General features: G+C 38.6%; 1 protein-coding gene across 3 annotated transcripts in view; it reads right to left on the bottom strand.

The window, feature by feature from the left end:
* Positions 1 to 21609, bottom strand: part of LOC136858532 (proteasome adapter and scaffold protein ECM29) — a 925266-nt gene that overhangs the window by 273541 nt on the left and 630116 nt on the right. For all 3 annotated transcript variants that reach the window (XM_067138136.2, XM_067138135.2, XM_067138138.2), the window contains one exon: positions 16996 to 17218. In XM_067138136.2, the coding sequence (XP_066994237.2) occupies positions 16996 to 17218 (223 nt within the window). The remainder of the gene's footprint in view (positions 1 to 16995; positions 17219 to 21609) is intronic.

The following is a 21609-nucleotide window of genomic DNA, read 5'->3' as shown; positions in this document are numbered from 1 at the left end:
TCTGTAAAGTTAAAACAATCATGAGGTTGTTAAAGTAAAAAAATATATATATAGTGGATCATAAAATATGTCAATGCGTGAAGCGTGGATTAATTATTGACGATGGAGTTCTTAAATTGAGCAAAAACAAAAGTTGAAATAGAGTTTATTGAATAATACGAGTCAAACTGAACCAGTTAAAAGGCGCATGACAACGAAACTAAGGTTGAAATGACGTGAACTCCAGTAGTTAGGAATTCTGTAGGAGAGCCAAACACAATGTCAGGAGGAAATACAAGTTGAACTAGTCCGTATTTACACGCTAGCAGTAAAATTAATCGTATACAACGTAGGAAACCAATGTGGACTCGATAAAGAGTAGCTATAATCTTGAAAGTAGGGAGAGTTCCAGCAAACCAGAGATGAATGGAGCAGATTATGGCACAATTGGAGTTAGAAATCTGGAATGAAAGAAAAGGGAGGAAAAATAAAGTTATGTTATAACGGAAAAAAAAAAAAAAAAAGAAAGAGGCTTACCCTTGGGACTAGTGTGAGGTGTTCGCTAACGTTGGCTGCGTGAAGCAAACTGGCGAGTAACCTTATTGCTGCTTCTAGTGTTGTATGTACGTATACGTAGAGGCGGTGAGTGAGTCATGTGAGGAGGAGGGGTGACCGATTCCTTGGGCGGGTCGGGTATTTGTGGAGGGGGTGTCGCATGAGAGGGCAGTAGAGTAGTAGTTGTTGTATTATTAACAGTTGTATAATTAAAGATTCTCGTAAAGTTATTGTTATTTATATTGAAAAGAGAGAGTAGTTCTGGAATTTTCTCGATTATTGGACTTTTAATTTCTGAAGTATCATTTAAATTTTGATGTCCGTTAAAATGCTGGTCTAGGAATATGTAAATGTTCTCAAACTCTGTCATAAGTTTACTTTTATTGACGTATTTCAAGATTTTATCAAGGTCTTTTTCAATTGTAGTAAAACTGTGGCCAGTCTCTTCCATATGAGTGCTCATGGCGGAATACTTTTTATGTTTCGAAGCGTTGTAGTGTTCAAGGTATCTGGTCAAAAAGCTACGTCCAGTCTGTCCGATATAGGAGAATCCACAATGGGTGCATTTAAGCCTATAGATACCAGAGCTCGAGAATTTATTGTGATTAATGTTAACTATATTTGAATTGAAGAATATATTACGGTTCGTATATCGGGTTCTATAAGCGATATTAATATCGTATTTCTTTAGAGGCTTTGACACTTTTAGACTTTGAGATGAATGAATCTTCAGGTAAGATGGTTGAGAGTGGCAGTGTTGTTGGCACTTAAGTGGTGCAATTAGGAGCCGATATGGAAGGTGGTGAAGATGGATTAATTTTTGGGGCATTAGGTAGTAATGATAGTGATTTCAAAGTGAATTATGGTAATGATTTAAGTAACAGAGTGAACGTGAGAGAGGGATGTGTGCTAAGTGTGGTGTGAATGAGCTTGAGGTAATTGAAGTAGGTATGTTTGATAAGCCTAAGATAACTATGACCATTGTGTGTGAAGAGTTGTTTGAAGCAGATTGCAGGTCATATTTTGTGCTTAAGGGGATTCATCGGAAGGGTAGTAAATTGAATGGTGATTCAGGGTTTGAAGATTTTGTGAGAAATTGTTGTGCGAGAGATCATGTGCGTGTGTTGGGAATGTTTAAGGAAAGAGAGAATGGAAATGTGCATGAGATAAAGGAAAGTGTATTCAAGAGAGAGTGTAATGTTCTATTTAATGCTGAGAATTGTGTGAATGATTCGAATTACGTGTTGAATGATATCGACGTCAGATGTGAGAAATGGAATGGGATCTGTTTGCGTGCATTAGCTATAGGTTTGTGGAAAAGAAAACATTGTGAGATTCCTGAGCATTTCAGAAATAGGGATTTTTTTGAATGTGAACTTTGTTATGAATGTTCTGAATGAAAGCTTGTATGATTCTTGTGTGACTGGATGGGATGAATGTTTGTGTGTGACATAGACTGGATTCTGGAGGTAGTCAGATTTAATTACGGTATGCATTCCTCGTCTTTTGATGCTGATATTAAGTTTATGTATAGTTTTTTCATTTCTATCAGGATCCGTATTCTGAGGACAGTATTTCAGGCAAGTGTATAGTCCGTGCACCTTTCAGCGATATTTCTTTGTACGGGGCGGAGGAGTAAGGAGGGAGCACTCCCGGTTCCGGTAATACTGCCAACTGAATGGAAATGAAATCTGAATTGAATCGATAATATGATCGATTGATATGAATTTTCTAAACCTTTATTATCTTAAGCCAACAACTGTGTCATACACACATTATATAACATCATATAACATTTCTCGATGCGAAACTTGTTCCCAGCATGAATTCTAAAGTTTGGCTTTACTGTGTAAACAACAACATGATTAGTACGTAAAGTGTACGCCAGATGTCGCAGAGCGATGCACAAGCGATTCATAGTTTGTGTTTCAAAGGTTGTCAATACGAATCTCGGAGATACCCGAGGTTGACCTATTCAGCACTAGGGTGTCCATGTATCGCTAAAAGGTGCACGTATGATACTTATTGGCTTCTAACTTCTGACAAGGTCCTATCTATGTTTCTGGCATACAAATACACTTTTCCAATTTATTCCAAAATGCTCCAAAAACTGTAAAAATTTAGTTGGTGAGACGTAGAGCAAAATAACATTATTATTTCAAAATGGCGTTAGACATGATGTATAGCAAGAAAAGGAGAAAAGTGCATCTCTCTAAGGATGGGTGACTGAGAGAAGATACATTGAACTGCCACAATGTTCACCACATCTGACAGAAGAAAAATGCTCCCTTACATAATGTTAAAATACAAAACTTAGCCAAAAATCAGTATGCCTGGTGTAATAGTCATTCACGGCCCAAGAAAAGTGCTGGATGGACAGAACCCTTGTGCTCAACTGGGTAAAACTTGGGGGGCGTTATTAGACTTCAACAGTATGATTGTGATGGACAGATTTTTTGGGCACCTGAAAGGAAAAAGTGAAAGTTTGCCTACAGAGAGGGAAAACAGACCAAGTGGCCATACCTGGATGACTCACATCTGTACCTCAACTGCTTGATGTGTGCATTAATACGCTTTTCAAAGCACACTTGAAATGGTTATACACCAAACAGATGTCAAATAGCAACCACCACAAACACATCCACTGGAAAAAACAAGAGACCCAACCTGGACGTATTAAACAAGAAAACGTACTACTCAATACACGAATAAAAGCTATCCAACAGGGATATAGAAACACTAGATACGATTTTTCCAGTACAATGGGATTTTTATCAGCAGGTTCAGTGAAAACAACAATAACAACAAAAACAACAACAACAACCATCACCACCATGAGAAATGCCGTATTTCTTAATTGTTATGTTTTTTGGGCCTTGCTATGTTTGTAGTTTACAGGGGTAACGTATTAACCTAAAAGGTGTGAAAAACACGAGAGAACAAGCATGAAAACTTATTCTCCTGGGGCTTAAAAAATAATAGTGCACTGAAAAGTGTTAAAAACACCAAACAACAAATATGAAAACATTTGAACAGGCCCCATAAAAATTCCGGATCACACTCTTTCTAAAACAAATGTTACTGGAAGGTGTTATTTTGGACCAGTTGGATATTAAACATTATTTTTCTGGTCACACACTTAGACAGTGAATTGGAGGTTATACTCGACCATGTGCGACTGCAACAAAATGACTTGGCCACTATTTTGAATCAAACAAAACTTTGACCAACCAAAATTAATCCGAGTGATCGAGTCAAAACTGGAAGGTGCAAGTTTCAACATTCACGCCAATACTGCGTGCTTGAAGATGTGGATGCCAGTCGACTTGACATACTTTAATTTTGTCTTCATTAGTAAGGAATTTCATGACATTTTCCGCATCCATAATTAGGCTATCACAAGACAAATATGCACTACGCTGGTCAAGATCACACGATTATGTTCCAAATGTAGGCTTTCACGCGACAAATATTCATTAATCAGATCAAAAATTAGATGTTGGCTTTTCAGGCGTTTGCTCTATTAACCAGCATTTCGTCTTAGGTCTGACACTAGACTCATCAGAGTGGGATGTGTCAGACCCTACCCACTGATGCTGGGGTGTATGCAGGTGAACTTATCAGAAGCCTCTTATGTGGCACAGTCTGATAACTGCATGCATATTATTCATTACCCTTCACTATACAACTAAACAAAAAATTCATTTCTAACTTCTGAATGGAATGCGAAATACAAGCACAAACAGGTTCATTGTGTTATTCTGCAGTTTCACTGCTAAGTAGCAAGCAAAACTGAGCATTTCTGAAGCTAATGGCTTTGTCCCTGAAGGTGCAATTCATCCTGTGAAGTTTGAGAATTCAAGCCATTTCCTGTTATCATGTAACTGCGGCGAGGGCTCTTACCTGAGTTGGAAATCACATTCCTCCCGAAATAACATTTTCAGGACTAGGAAGAATGTGATCGTGCTAAGCGGTAATAGCAAAAATTTGTGACACCATAAGTGAGGTATTTTTACACAGATTTAATATGATGAGAATCGGGACTTCGAATTTCTGACGTGCCAAGCGGGAAAACGTGTTGATGAGGAACACATCAACAAGGTTTCACGGATGATTATTATTATTATTTATCATAAAAAAATCCAAAGTAAGAATAATCTGGCATTAAATACTAATGATCATCAGAGATGCAAAGATGTTTGAAAAATTGTTCCTAAACAATTATTCAGTGCTTAAATACCATACATACTGGAATGGGACTACATCGTGCAAATTTCTTCATAATGAAATTGATGTTTGAGTCATCAGTCTATAGACTGGTTTGATGCAGCTCTCCACACCATACTATCCTATGCTATCCCTTTCATTTCTACATAAGACTGCATCCTACATCTGTTCTAATCTGTTTGTCATATCCATATCTCGATCTACCCCTACTGTTCTTACCACCTACACTTCCCTCAATAATCAACTGGGTGTCTTAAGATATGTCCTATCATTCCATCTCTTCTTCTGGTCAAATTTAGCCAAATCAATCTCCTCCCTTCAATTTGATTCAGTATCTTTTCAATAATGACTTGATCTAGCCTTCTCACCTTTAACATTCTTCCGTAACACCACATTAAAAAAGCTTCTATCCTCTTTCTTTCTGAACTTGTTATCGTCCATGTTTCACTTCCATACAATGCTACACTCCAGACGAAAGTCTTCAAAGACATCTTTCTAATTCCTATATCAATGTTCGAAGTAAGCAAATTTCTTTTCTTAACCCTCCAGTACTAACAACTGGTCTCCGAGACTGACCGCCCAATTATTCTCCTATAACTTTAGTGCGCATGATTCACTTACGCTTTGCTCATCGGTACCTTCAAATCGGTCAGTTTACTTCTTGTTGTGTGAATGTTCCGTGCCTGGCTCAAGTTCTTAGCAAGAATTCCTTTATTTTGGTCTCTCAGACTGAAGTTAGTACTCATGGTACTTTCTGCTGGAAATGAAACAAAATGAATTACAAACGTGAACATGAGTACGTGCTGAAATTACCACTGGAATCTGAAGAGAATGAATGAAGTAGCTGTAGAAGAAGATCACCTCCCGTAACTCATTCGCCTGGGGTGAAAGGACCGGCAAGAAACTTGACTTCTATTGTAGATTTTGGAACGGCTTTTTTGATGCTAGAATTCTAAGCATTCTGGTCAACTCTACAAACCTTTATATAACCCATGAACCTTATGACCAAGAATATGGAACTGTAAGACCTACTGACTTAGTGCAAATGAAGGCTTTGTTAGGTCTCTTATACCTCTCTGGTGTACAAACTATTTGAACGCAACAGACTTATGGAAAACTAGCGGTACATCAATTGAGATGGTTCGGCTCAATTTGTCACTGGAGAGGTTTAGGTTTCTGCTAAGGTATATTAGATTTGACAACAAAGAAATGAGATTGCACTGACAAGAAACAGATAAATTAGCTGCAATTCGGGATGTATTTGACGTTTTTGTGGCCAATTGTCAAGCTAACCACACCCCATCTGAAAATACGACTGTTGATGAAAAACTTGAAGCTTTCAGGGGAAGATGTAGCTTCCGCTAGTACATCCGAAGCAAATCCAATGAATATGGGTCTAAAACTTATGCGTTAATATGTGCTATAATGTTTTATTCGTCAAACCTTGAGGCAGTGTTCTCCCCAGAAATTTTTCGTCAGCCGGGTGGCAGGAATGAGTAGCCGGGCGGGGAAAACTACGTAAAAACTTAATAAGAAAACATTTCGTTTTATTCCTCTCAGGGCATTAATAATAATAATAATAATAATAATAATAATAATAATAATAATAATAATAATAATAATAATAAAGACAAAGTCACCTCCGTACAGGCCATGAAGGCCCTTGGAGGAGTGGAAGGTAAAGGCTTCCACCATTGTTAACCGCGGCACGTGAAGGGGTAGAGTGGTTAGCTCTACGCCCGGCCGCCTTTGCCCCCAGGAGTTAACCTGGTACTCATTTTTGGTGTAGACTGAGTGAACCTCAGGGCCATATGCACCTCCGGAAGTGGAAATCTCGTTTCTTAAATTTTACGACTTCCTGACGGGGATTCGAACCCTCGTCCTTCCGGACGAACCGAGCACGCCTTTACCGCCTTGGCCAGGCAGCCCCTAATAATAATAATAATAATAATAATAATAATAATAATAATAATAATAATAGTAATACGACCTCAGATGCCGTGTGCAAACATCTTAATTCGACGTCATATGGCTGCGTGCTCGTCAATTTCGACATTCCGTTTTACTTTAGGCCTACTACATGTCAGAGTAAACCGCATCTCTCTTGGGCGTCTAGGCCGAGTTTTAGTGAATTTTGTCGGGTAAATACCAAATATGTCACCAGATATCCTCTACATGCTGACATCGTACGACATGGAGTGCCGCCCTTCAAAAATCCGACCACCTCTGTTGGGTTCGAACCCGGTACCTCTACCACTGATCCACAGAGGGCATTAACAGTAATATCAGACAGGTAAACTATTGTAGTGTTATTATCTCAAACAATATGTTCTAGCGTTCTACTGCTCGTTCATAATCAAACACCGGGGCATGTGGAGTGCCATACGGGTTTCTGACGTCATGAGGAATCGAGTGCTCCCGTGCGAATCCACATTAATCCAAACACCGCTCGCGCACGACACTACAATATAGTCAAGCTAAACATTTAAACTCTAATGTAATTGATGCAATTATGCTAACAACAATAATGAAGATTTACCATTTAAATAAACAGTTTTACAGTATTTACAGTTTAATTTGAAGCACGCAATGATTTAAATATGTATTAATATTACGCAATTAGCGTGTATCTAGGTTATTATAGCCGGGCGGTCTGTAGAAAAGGCAGGGCGGTGCACCCACTAAAATGGTCCTAGGGAGAACACTGCTTGAGGTATATGTTGGTAAACAGTCCGATGGCCCATATTCTGTTGATAACAGCGTGAAAGCAGTAGTTGAAATATTAGTGAAACCTTATTGCCAATACAGCATGAATGTGACCATAGACAATTGGTTCACCAGCATAGAATATCTGAAAGTTTGTTGAAAAAAACCTAAATTGACTTTACCTGGTGCTATAAAAATTTAAAAAAAGCAGTTACCTCGTGAATTTCTGGAAGGCAAAAACAGAACCATTCATTCCAGCATGTTTGGGTTCCAGGAAAATTACACCCTAGTATCATACATTCCCAAGAAAGGCAAAAATGAGCTACTTTTATCCACAATGCATTGAGACGACAAAGTTGACCCCAACACTGATAAACCTGAAATGGTCGTGTTGTATAATGACACACAAGGGGGGTGTTGATGTGCAGGGTATAACTGTGCCAGCCAAACTTGCTGGTGGCCTATGGTAATCTTTTACAGTTTGATGAACATTGCTGCTATAAATGCTTTTGTGAAAATGAACAGCAACAATCCTAAAGCTAATATGATGCGAAGAATTTTCTTAGAAACACTGGCATTCCATTTAATTGGAGATCATCTAAAAAGATCTACAGTCAAGCAAGTTCCAAGATTGACTTGAATGAGGATTTGAGAGATCCATAACATTCCAGCTGAGCGCATGCCGGTGCCTGCACAGGAAGAAAAGGCGCATGGTCGGTGTGCATACTGTGACTCAAAGAAAAATTGTAAAACAAAATACAAGTGCTATTTGTATGGGAAGTTTATGTGCTTGGAGTACATTGTGGTTGTTTGTCCAACTTGTTCTGAAAAGAAAGAATGAACATGGTGATCGAGTGTGGCTGTGAATTGTTCACTGTATCTTTGTAAGAAATGTTACTATCCAAGTTTTCTAGTTAATCATTAAGAGTATTTATTTCTGTGTTTGTGCCTCCTGACAATGGTGAATTTATTTCTTTTTTCTCTCTATTGTTGACGGTAACAATGCAAGACTTAGTAATCAATTTTTGTAGTGCGGTTTCTATTTAATAAATGACTTGCTTGTTTTAAAACATAAGAAATATGCATGTTTATAACTTCCGACTCACAGACCAATGTTAGCACTCACCCTAGTACTTGTCTCTTTAGTTCTGGAGGATTAAGTAAGCTCTTTAATCTAATATTTTCTGCATCACCTGACTTCATTGGACTGCACTCCATTACTTTTGTTTTGGATTTAGTTATTTTCATCTTGTACTCCTTTCCCAAGACTGCCCATACCATTCAGCAATTTCTCCAGATCTTCTGCAGTCTCAAATAAAATAACAATATCATCAGCAAATCTCAGGGTTTTGATTTCCTCTCCTTGAATTGTGATTCCCTTTCAAAATTCATCTTTGATTTCCTTTGCTGCCTGTTCTATATTGAAACGGGAATGCCCTACGAGCATTCACGTTTCATTCATTTATTAAGAGGAACTCGCTAACACCCGGCCGTAAGCATTTAAAACTTGCGCCGAGCGCACAGGCCTTGTGGGAACTGCAAGCAAGCTCGCGCTGTTCCAGAACACCGGCCAAGGTCAAGCGACGTCACGCAGAAGGTTCTTTCGTGTTCCATAGCATTGCAGCATGAACGAAATGTGATATCAATATTTCAATAACGTCACCTTGCAGGCAGGAATATTGAACGCTGCTAGCCGAAATTTCGTGTCAATCAGTGTAAAGATGGCCAAGATATAAAATTTTCTTGGGGCCCACAGGTGTAGCCACGCCCACCGACCTTCGGCAATATAAGCGAATCGCCAGCCTGGGGTAAAACGGAGAGTGTGCAGTGTGGGCAGTGTGCAGCTGCAGTGTGCCGTAGGCAGAGAGAGTGAGAGGAGTCGGCAGTAAGCCGTGAGCTCAGTGTGTGTGCAAGTAAGCACGTCGCGATATAATTCGTCACTCGGTCCGGCTGTGTACTTGAGTTCGGAAACGTTAGTGTTGGAAGCTTTCTCCGTGGGCTTGAACTTTGTGCATGAACAAAAACGTAATTTCGTTTTTATCAGTCTGTACGACTGGGCGATTATATTTCGTTTGTGGACTATGAATGTTTCTAGCATAAACTGTGCCAAACTTGATTTCATTTAAAGACTGTGTTTCTAGCATAAACTGTGCCAACCTTGAGTTCATTTAAAGACTGTGTGAAAACAGCGATAACGTTTCTAACATAAACTGTGCCAGCCTTCATTTCATTTAAAGACTGTGTCTATCCATTGAACTGTGTTCGTAATAAAACTGTGCTGACCTTCATTTCATTTTAAGACTGTGTTCATCCATTTTTCGGAACTGTGTTCGTAATAAAACTGTGCCGACCTTCATTTCATTTAAAGACTGTGTCTATCCATTGAACTGTGTTCGTAATAAAACTGTGCCAGCCTTCATTTCATTTAAAGACTGTGTCTATCCATTGAACTGTGTTCGTAATAAACTGTGCCAACATTCCCTCTTAAAGACAGTATTAACTTGTGGAATACGGTATCGTAATTTCTTTCTGAGGGACCATGCCAATTCCCATCATAACCTGTTCTGAATCACGTATGATCTTAAGTGTCAGTGATAATCTTCTGAAAATTACGACCTAACAGAACTTGGACTGTCGTTTATTTCAACAAGTGTGTGAATATTGTGCTCATGGTGTACAGAAAAGAGACTGTACCCGGTGAATTTAATTTTCTTTGTGAAGTGCTTAATCACTGCACCTCGGAAGGTCCTAGATTGTTTTTGTTTGTTTATTATTCCAAATACGATAATTCCTTCCATCTTATTCTCATGGAACTGTGACTCTGACTTTATCCTTGCTGCTAAAGTGCGTTCAACATCATTGACTGTGGGAACTATTTCGGTGTGCTTCGCCTTAGAGAGGTGTCACACCAGAGTCCCATGACGTCCGATGCGGAAGCTCCACATTTCCCCGTTCCTGCCTCAGGTTCGAGTCGCCATCAACACTAATACAGAGAAAAAACACCAACGACGGAAGACAACGCCGACCGCAAGACGACGCAGACGTCGCAGGATGACGTCCCCTCCACGCCTTCAAGGACAACCCCACGATTCAGCTGTAAAAGGTGACATAGTTCTTTGCATATCTATTGAATAAACTGAAGGATCCACTTAATCATAAAAAATTTTTTTCACTACCCTTCTCTCTCACTCCTCACACGCCTTGTCGTTTCTCATGCTCTCCGATAAACTGAAGTACGGGTGTTCCTGTTTCAATATAAACAATGAAAAGGAGAGGCGACAAATTGCAACCTTGACTCACTTCTTTCTGGATTGCTGCTTCTTTTTAAAAGCCCTCTATTCTTATCACTGCAGACTGATTTTTATACAGATTGTAGTTAATTCTTCATTCTCGGTATTTGATCCCGATCACCTTCAGAATCTCAAATAGCTTGGTCCAATCAATTTTACCATATGCCTTTTCAAGATCTACAAACGCCGTGTATGTGGGCTTGTCCTTCTTAATTCGATCCTCTAAGATAAGACGTAAAGTCAGGATCGCTTCACGTGTTCCTGCATTTCTTCTGAATCCAAACTGATCTTCTCCCAACTCAGGTTCAACTTGTCTTTCCATTCTTCGGTAAATTAATATAAATAATACATGTTAAAATTTTGCATGCGTGAGATACCAAGCTAATGGTGCAGTAGTTTTCATACTTGTCAGCACCGGCTTTATTGCGAACAGGTATAAGAACATTCTGCCAAAAATTGGATGGCACTTGTCCTGTCTCATACATCTTACACACAAAATAGAATAAGCTTGCCACGCTGGTTTCTCCTAAAGCAGTCAGTAATTCAGAGGGAATGTCATCAATTCCAGGTGCCTTGTTCCTATTTATGTCTCTCAAAGCTCTGTCGAATTCTGACCATAAAATTGAGTGTCCCATTTCATCAGCATCAACAGCCTCTTCTTGTTCCAGAACCATATCATCTACGTCTTTACCTTGATACAACTGTCAGATATGTTCCTGCCATCTTTCTGCCTCTTCTTCTTTCCCTAGAAGTGGTTTTCCATGTGAGCTCTTAATATTCATACACCTACTTTTCCTTTCTCCAAATGTTTCCTTGATTTTCCTGTATGCAGCATCTACTTTTCCTAGGACCATACAACTTTCAACATCCTTGCACTTCTCATTCAGCCATTCTTCCTTAGCTGTCCTGCACTTCCTATCACTTCATTCTTTAATTGCCTGTATGTCTTTCTGCCTTCTTCATTTTTTGCATTCTTGTAATTTCATCATTCATCAATTAGCTGTAGTATCTCCCGAGTTATCCATTGCTTCTTAACTGATTGTTCCTTTCTTCCTAACGTTTCTTTAGCAGCGCTAGAGACCTCATTCTTCATGACTGTCCATTCTTCCTCTATTGTGTTTCCTTCAGCCTTTTCATTTAGTTTTCATGCAACGTGTTCCTTGAAACAGTCTCTCACACTCTTTTCTTTCAACCTGCCTAGATCCCATCCCCTTGCATTCCTTCCTTTCTTCAATTTTTTTAAACTTCATATGGCATTTCAAGACCAAGAAGTTGTGGTCAGAATCCAAGTCTGCTTGCTCCTGGGAAAGTTTTGCAATCCAACCCCTGGTTTCTGAAACTCTGCCTAATCATAATGAAGTCTATTTGATTCCTTCCAGCGTCTCCAGGTTTCGTCCATGTATACAGTTATCATTTGTGGTGTTTAAACCAAGTATTAGCAAGAACTAAATTATGATCGGTGGAGAATTCAACAAACCATCTTCCTCTGTCATTCCTTTGTCCCAATCCGCATTCTCCTACTGTATTACCGTCTCTTAGTTGGCGTACCACTGCATTCCAGTCTCCCATCACAATTAGATTCTCATCGCCTTTTATATATTGTATTAAATCTTCTATCTCTTCATATATTCTTTGATTTCTTCATCCTCTGCTGAATAGTAGGCATATAGACCTGCACTATTGTGGTGGGCATTTGTTTGGTGTCTATGTTGATAACAATAATCCTTTCACTATGCTGGTCATGGTAGCTTATCTGCTGCCCTACTTCCTTATTCATTATTGAACCAACTCCTGCATCTCCCCTGTTTGATTTTGTGTTGATAATTCTGTAGTCACCTGACCAAACATCCTGCTCTTCCTGCCAACGTACTTCAGTTATACCAACTACATCTAGCTTTATTCTATCCATCTCCCTTTTCAGATTCTCTAACCCACCACAACGATTCAAACTTCTAACATTCCATGCTACGACTCGCAGCATGTCAGTATCCATCTTCTTGGTGATTGCCCCCTCTTGTGTAGCCACCACCCGGAGATCCAAATGGGGGATTATTTTACTTCCGGAATATTTTACCCGGGAGGAAGCCATCATCATTACATCATTCAAAACAGAGAGAGCTGCATGTCCTCAGGAGTTAGTTACGGCTGTAGTTTCCCGTTACTTTCAGCTGTGTAGCAGTATCAACACAGCTAAGCCATGTTGAGTATTATTACAAGGCCATATCAGTCAATCATCCAGACTGCCACCTTTGCAACTTCTGAAAGGCTCTTACCCCTCCCCCCACCCCTCAAAGAACCATTCGTTAGTCTTGTCTCTCGACAGATATCCATCCGATATGGTTGCACCTGCGGCTTGGCTATCTGCTTCATTGGGACATGCAAGCTTCCCCACTGCGGGAAGGTCACATGTTTCACAGGGGAGGACAATGAAATTACAGTTAATTGTCTTCTTTGATTAGGAAAAGCCAGTATAGCCCGAAAATTTAATCACAGAAACATTTTAATCAGTTCTCGAGAAAATGTAAGTCGAGTAGGAGTGAAGTGTGCGCATTTTATGAGTAAGTGACGGTGCAAGCCACATCTCCTGGAAGACGAACACATGTGACTTTGCACTGCATGTCTCTTCTCTATGCTCATGTTTGTTCGAAATCTATACTGAAACATTACCAGATTCTCTTCTCACCCAAAATTTGAATGACAGTGAGTGTACATAAGAGCTTCTCCAAGATCTGTAGAGTCTGATTTGCATCACTTGTTGACATATCACTGCTTGTACAATATTATAGGGAAGGATCCACCTTTCAATACTCCGTAGTAAGTTGAACTAAAAAGTAGTTACAACCTGTTTATTGGGACCGGTTGTAACTACTTTTTAGTTCAACTTACTACGGAGTATTGAAAGGTGGATCCTTCCCTATAATATTGTACATCATCTTATTTCTCTATTCAACACGGAACAATCATGAAATTTTTAACTTTAAATAGCACGGCTTCTTATGTATGTTGATCATATTCCTTATGCCATTTACAATGACACACACACTCAAATTTTGAGGGTGTGTGAAGTGAATTGGAGGTCTCTGTAGTTGCCACATTCTTTGACATCTCCCTTCTACTTGAAGATGGGCACAAGGTAGCTTTGATGGAACTTTCTAGCATGGGTGTATCAATAGGACTCTTATTAAACATCTTAGACAGCCAGACATTTCATTCTGCAGCCAGAGCCCTTTATAAGTTGGCTAGGATATCGTCAGGCCCCATTATTTTGCCCTTCTTCATCTTCGACAAGACTGCAGGTGGAGTGGTCTTGGTTACAGGTCCTTGAAGAGGAAGCTATGGAGCTGCTACATCGTGGGAATTCTTAATGAGCAACTCAATGATTTTTGATGACTTTGTCCTGTTATTTCATTGTTTAAGTGAGAAATAACTAACTGTTTAAGTGGAAAAATGATATTAATCATCAGTTCATCAGTAACTCTTATGTTGCAGAAAGTGGCGCAGTTCCTACTTTCTAATTCTGCAGAGTTGTTCATGAGTATAAAAGAATTTTAGCATGTAATGATTTTCATTTACCTCATAAAATTTTATGTGCAAAATAATAGGAATTTTTTTAAAAAAAATTGCTTTGTTCTCTCTGGAAAAAAGAGGGGGAGTGGGGTGTATGCAGGGGTGTACGCAGAGATTATTAGAGTAATTTACAGCAGATTATTAGAGAAGTTTTGTATTCCTGCAGTTTTTTAAAATCATATAAACATACCTATCAACCTTATAAACTGAAACATTGGGAGATTTGATGACGGGGGAGGGGGCGGCGTTCAGTTATTGGCTGCGTGAAAAACATCTGGATTTTTTTAACAACAGGATGCAGACACAGGCTAAAATGGTACCGCAAATATTTATCATATACTGTATACATGTACAATTAAATTGTGTACTACTTAAATTCTGAGATACTTTTGGAATTTTGTTGGATTCTAAATTTCCTAAATGGGGCTCCTTCCATGTGATTTCATTCCTGAAGAAATTGAAAAATTGCCACTGCTGTAAAAGCCTTGACAAACATTTTCCTCACAATTAAGTATTTATTTATTTTCCACCTAGTCGATACAATGATTGCTTAAGGCAACTTTTAAGTGCGATACGGACCATGAAGCTGATTTTATGTAAACATTTTCCTATCGAAGCCCAGGCGTAGAGACATGTTTCTCATCTGTATTGTGCTATTTCTGAAACTGTTTGAACTTTTCCTTTCTTTTTGAACTTCTTTCAAAATAATAGAAAATGTCTATTACATGTTTATCTACTTCAATAAGCAGACATGCCAATCCCATTTCAGCAGCTAAATTTATTAAATGACTACAATTTAAAAAAGTTTCCATTTACTTTCTCAATAGTTCTGCCACACCCATCTTTAACCCCTACTATCACTGGGGCATTATCCGTACCGAAAGCAATGCAGTTTCCGAAGAGGATGCTGTGTTAGCAATGTTAATGCCTGTTGCACTTCTTTCTCAAACAGGAACTCTTCAAAGACAACTCTGAATTTGTTGAAGTGGGTTGCAAGAAATAACCACAATTGGGTACAGCTTTTAATCACTTTGGTCACTACCATCCATTGCAATTAAAAAACAGCATTTTTAGGCAAGCAATAACTTTTTTTTCTTTTCTTCACTGAACATTTTTGCAAAGATGATCAAGGTTTTATTTCTGGCAGAGCCACATTTTGCAACAATTTTTAAGTCTGGGAATATCTTCCTAAATAAAGGACTGGCATTATCGGAACAATTAACTGCGAGGTTACATTCAATAATAAACAAAATAATCGTACTTCTGCACGTGTTATACTGTCAGTGTCGTCCTCCTTACACTTCAAAACCATGCTTCTTGTTCTTTTAACACTTTCTTTGTGAGCACGTTTTGAAATGTCCCCCTTCCGCCTATGCGAGAAACTGAAATCACACATACACTAAAAAATGCAAATGTTGAGCTTCTTTTTGACTCAGTTATAGATGGAAAGATATACTTGTACACAGTTTTAAACATCACATCATATTTCTTTACCATATTACCAAGGAACCGACAAAATCACTGAGATTAACAACTAGTACTGTATTAGGTTTAATGGTCCACCCAATCAATACAGTTCAGTTTACAAGTGAGAACACATTCAATATTAAAGTAAATTATACATTCTTTGGTACGTTTTGTCTAATTTAAGACTTCTTCAGCCATAGCGTCTTGTAACTGATTAAGATACATCATTATTACTGTCTAATAATTTAAAATGGATGAACCCATGTGCTTTACTAAATGTTTGAAAATACACTAAAACAATACACACTATTTTTCCATAGAACTGTCCATCACTTTCTTGCAAAAATTCTTCATGTTAAAATTTGATTCTACATGGTATTTCTTAAAATTTGACATGTGGTGCCAGTAGCTTCAGTGTACTGACTGAGGGAAATATAAACATTGGCCTCGGAACAGGAAAACGGGACCTTATCAACTAAAGAATACTGAAAGCTTTAATTCTAATAATTCCTTTCTAAAGACAAGGTCCTCAAGGTTGGTGAATCTCCCCATAGACGGTTCCCATCTGAGCCTAGCTCTGACTTGCTTCTCGCAATACGGATCTATATGATGAAGTCTGTAAACTGCAAAAATCACCCAGGCCGAAAGTCACAATAGCCTACTGGTTTATTAATGCCAACACCATGTAAGTTTTACACAAATCATATAATTTTACTTGTGAAACAGATGATACAGTATTTCACAGCCTACAACTACCTCTCACCCATAGGCTATTATGCAAAACTTCCAACACAACACTCTAAATTAACCATCAACGATTTCAAAGAGGTTTGGTGCCAACTAAATATGACACGGGGGGATAGTAGATACACATATACTTATGGAGAATTATTGATAAATTACGGATAAAATGTGTAACTGCAGTATCGAAACAGACTTCAAAACACAAAAAATAAATTTTTTAACCGATCTATTTGAAGGACGACTGGGATTCGTCATCTCGTACAATTAGTCCAAAATTACGTGCAGGATTTCTGAAAAATTGGCAGAATTAATATGTGAAGCGGTAGGGCAGGAGAAATGGTGTGAAATCAAGAGTTTCCCATCTAAATTGGGAGAGTTAGCAGGTATGTATAAATCAATACATCTTATAACTTTCTAGGTGAGACAAGAATCTAAAGTAACAAAAACCATCAATACTAACTTTGGTGACAGTCTCTGTAGTGTAATGGCTCTTAGCTGCAGATGCTCTCAAAGAGTCTACGATCTCCTGTCTATCGCGATCGCCTCCCAAACCAACACTTAATTGACTGAGGCCTCGAAGCTCCAATTCGCTGGTAGCTTCAAGAAGAGCAGGAATCAGCTGTGAAAGGTGGGGTTTGAGCAGAGCACCAGCTGATCCCACCAACTGAGACACACATTGCAGGCTGAAAAGAAAGAAAAAATAATTTATGTTATGGCTTCGTTACACTACTTACAACAGAAAGGTGCCTTATGACATTTATTCTATCAACAAAAAGCAAGCTTGTAGATTTATAAGACTGTTGATACCATGATCATAGCCATGGAACCTGATCCACAACAACTGACTTTTAGTTTAAACAAATACCATATGCAATGGTTGGGATCGAATCACAGCAGCTTTGGTGAAAAGCCAGCTACAATACCATCCATCTATCACACCCCCTTCACATTTAGTGTATTGATGTTTATCTATGGGAAACTCTCAAGATTCTGGGCAGGTGTGTTATGTAATTACACTAGGAGATTTAAACCAAAATATCTGAGATTCTGGTTGATAATGCAAATTTTTGTTTCCACTTCAATATGGGGTTTGGAACCTGAAAAAGAAAGATGCATCATCATCATCATCATCATCATCATCATCATCATCATCATCATCACCATCCCCGAAGACAACACACTGCCTTAATGAATTGCCTCCATCCCAGGACGATTTAGAGTTTCACTCTTCCAATCTCCCAGTATTACAATAATTGAAATGATTAGGGGTCCACCTATTCAATACAATGACATTTATTAATGTGAATTATTCACATAAGGTACTAGTTTTGGCACTTATGTCGTGCCATCATCAGCCAAAGAGTCATTCAGGCAAACACAAACAATCTTAAAACAATTTAAAACACATTATAACACCTGCAAAGATGAATGTTGAATGAAATTATGGTACAAGATGATGTAGCACTCTAATATAAAATCCTTTTAAAAATCATGATGACTCCATTTTATACACATAGTGTATAGTCCAGCTTGTATATGTTTTAGTCTTCAATCTTGTAGAATATACGCTGCAGAATTTTGTTGTCATGTGATGTTGACACGTCTTGTTTAACCCGTGGTTTGGTGGTTTCGAAACAATAAATGATCATGTGATGGACTTAGTTAGATCTGAAGAATTTTTGTTCCCACTTCAATATTGGGTTTGGAACCTGAAGAAGAAATTAAAAGCCAAATTAGGCAAAAGAAAAGAATGAAAAGAAATGACTAGAAAGAAACTCACCTTGAGCAGCCTGTTTGACCGGTAGACGGAGCTGGACTGATGGATGCAATCACAAGGTTGACGGCCATGGAGAAGTGGTGGTGGTGGTGGTGGTGGTGGTGGGGGGGAGGGGTAGAGGAGGGGCTACTGTTGGACTGACATTGAACATGACTTTGAGATACTTCAAATAAGAAAAGGGCAAATCATCGCATTATTGAAAATTGTTTTATTCATTATGATAAATATTTCAATCCTAGGTGTAATTTGAATTAAATTTCCGACAGAACTAATTTTCTTTTTGACCTCTTAATTAAAAGGCTAAAAATTATTAGTCTCTCAAAAAACAAGTCGATCTTTCACACTATACGCAATATACATCCCCATCAGTTACGCCCACTACCACATCCTTCCGCTCCTCCCTAGTCCCCCAACAGGAGCCCCTCCACTACCCCTCCCCTCTCCACCCCTTCCCTTCCCCACAGCCCTCAACCTTGCGATCGCATCCATCAGTCCAGCTCCATCTCCCGGTCAAACAGGCTGCTCAAGGTGAGTTTCTTTCTAGTCATTTCTTTTCATTCTTTCCTTTTGCCTAATTTGGCTTTTAATTTCTTCTTCAGGTTCCAAACCCCATATTGAAGTGGGAACAAAATTTTTTTAGATCTAACTAAGTCCATACATGATCATTTATTCTTTTGAAACCACCAAACCACAGATTAAACAAGTGTCAACATCACATGACAACAAAATTCGGCTGCGTATATTCAACAAGATTAAAGACTAAAACATATACAAGCCGGACTATACACAATATGTATAAAATGGAGTCATAATCATTTTTTAAAAGGATATTATATTAGAGTGCTACACCATCTTGTACCATAATTTTATTTAATATTCATCTTTGCAGGTGTTATAATGTGTTTTAAATAGTTTTAAGATTGTTTGTGTTTGCCTGATTTGACTCTTTGGCTTATAACATCTACAAGCTACTGAAATTATTAAAAGGATAAATGGTGACTAAGATAAGTATAAATAACAAGATTGGGTGCCACCTGCAAAAACAATTACAGGAATATTTAACTCTGTAGAGCAACGAGCAACTCCCTCTCCTAACGCAACGGTCATCAGGCTGACGAAGCTCCAGACTTACTTTATAACCTTACCTCTTGCTGTTTATCCCTGAAATTAAAATTTGGGTAGTATGCCAGGTTCATCCTTACTCCAATGATAAAAGATTTACTGCAAGTTTCATTCCATGACTTTACTCCCAGAATAATAAAAATATGTGACAAACACCAACAATAATCATCACTTGATGAGATCAACTCATGTTTGCCATTTACAGAGGGCAAATATACAAACAACTAAAAAAAAACCACCAACAAAAATCATCATCTGATGAGACCAACTCGTGTTTGCTGTTTACAAAGGGCAAATATACAAACAACTAAGAATCATCAATAAAAATTATTTTCACTATATACATGTCATAACCTACCTCCAGGTAACAGTCCCACTGCACTCCCTTCTGCTACAGAAGAAAATCCTAATCTAGTGAAGAAAAGTACGACGACTTTCTCTACGTACGGATGCACCCTTCTTTACGAAGAGCATCCCTAACCTTATTTACACTCTTCTTCATTGATGTCTTGAGTCATTCCCGATTGCCGCACAGGTTAGTGTGACGCCTCACGTTTCTCCAACTGAAAAACTGCATACTCGGCCGACGATTTCCTTTACCAACAATTAGCTCTGTACACAACCACACATCCACTCCAGAATGTAGATTCAGTATGTACCACCATATCCACTGTACATTATCTCATAGAAGATTTATAGTATAATTATTATACAGAGTTTGAGTAACAAATAAACACTTAGTAGTGTCTTTTACAGAATGGCCACCGGAAACTCGTTAGCATCTGTGATTATAGAGTGCTCACTCCATAATGGATACTGAAGAACAATAAAATAACGCATAGGAAACTGCGCAAAGTAGCTCCCGTGCTCCGGTCCAAATGAGAAAGAGAAACAGAATCAGAATGACTTGCCGCACACACGTACATACTTATATAGGCTTGCTACATGTGGTTATAGCGTCTTGAAAAGTTTATTGGTAGCAACGCCCTCAAAGGCACTTCTTCACGCGTCACTCTGTCAACCGAACCTTGCTTAAAACAAAGCTCTCGTATTGGCTATTGAGCGTCTGATGTGACATAGAATGTCCACTCTTGTTCATCACACAGATCAACTCCAATCTTCAGCCTACACTACCTCCTGTACCCCCGGTTTCCAAGCCACTTTGTTGCAACACTTCCAACTGACTTCAACCGTCTTTGCCGATAAAGCCACTGTTTTCCGTGTTGCACAATTCGTAAGCAACCTACACTGCTATGCCATGTTACACAGATACAAAATTCCCTATTACAAATTCTTCTTATAGTATTATGTTTTTACATTATAAATGAACAAAATTACATGATTTTCATGACTTCAATATTACGAATTATTTTATGAAAATTTCCTAACCTAAAAAGTGGGGACCATACACTTGTACAGTTACAGGCTTATGATGGCATGACATAAGTGCCGAAACTAGTAACTTATGTGATTAATTCACATTAATAAATGTCATTGTATTGAATAGGTGGGCCCCTAATAATTTCAATTACTGTAATCCCACTTCAATACAGATCATGATGAAATTTCTACTAAGGGGTCAGGATTTTTCTGGTTTTTCCTCCATAATATCTTTAGGTACTGACTTTCTCTGGTATTCTCCACACATGACCAGCCCACTGGATTCATCTGTTTCTCAAGATGTCTGTGATCCGATATCGGCCCATCATACACTGTATATCGCTTTGTTTGTCCTCTGCTTCTACTCCCCTCCATCTATGATAAGCCCTAGGTTTCATACCAGTTGAAGTTTTTACAGGGTGAGGCCCCACGCCCAATCACTAACCTGGAAGACTACAAAAAACTCAATCATTATTTAAGAGCACTAACCCACAGCAAGTGCCTTGTATTCAAATGAGTAATTATATAACTTGACTATACTATATACATACATACATACATTACATACATACATTATCATTATAGACTGTAATGCCTTTCAGCGTTCAGTCTGCAAGCCTCTGAACAAGCTATATTAGTGTAGCCTACAGTGACTGTATATAGATACAGTGTGGCCAGCTTGGTTCGATTTCTGATGGCTGTGCCTTGAGATGCACTTGATCTGCCATATTTGTCTCTAGCACTTATTGTGAAGACGTTGTTCACAGAGTTGGTGAAAATGCCGAGCTGTTGTGC

Source organism: Anabrus simplex, chromosome 1 (genome assembly GCF_040414725.1).
Source record: "Anabrus simplex isolate iqAnaSimp1 chromosome 1, ASM4041472v1, whole genome shotgun sequence".
NCBI lineage: Eukaryota > Metazoa > Arthropoda > Insecta > Orthoptera > Tettigoniidae > Anabrus > Anabrus simplex.
This window is presented reverse-complemented; position numbering and strand designations above follow the sequence as displayed.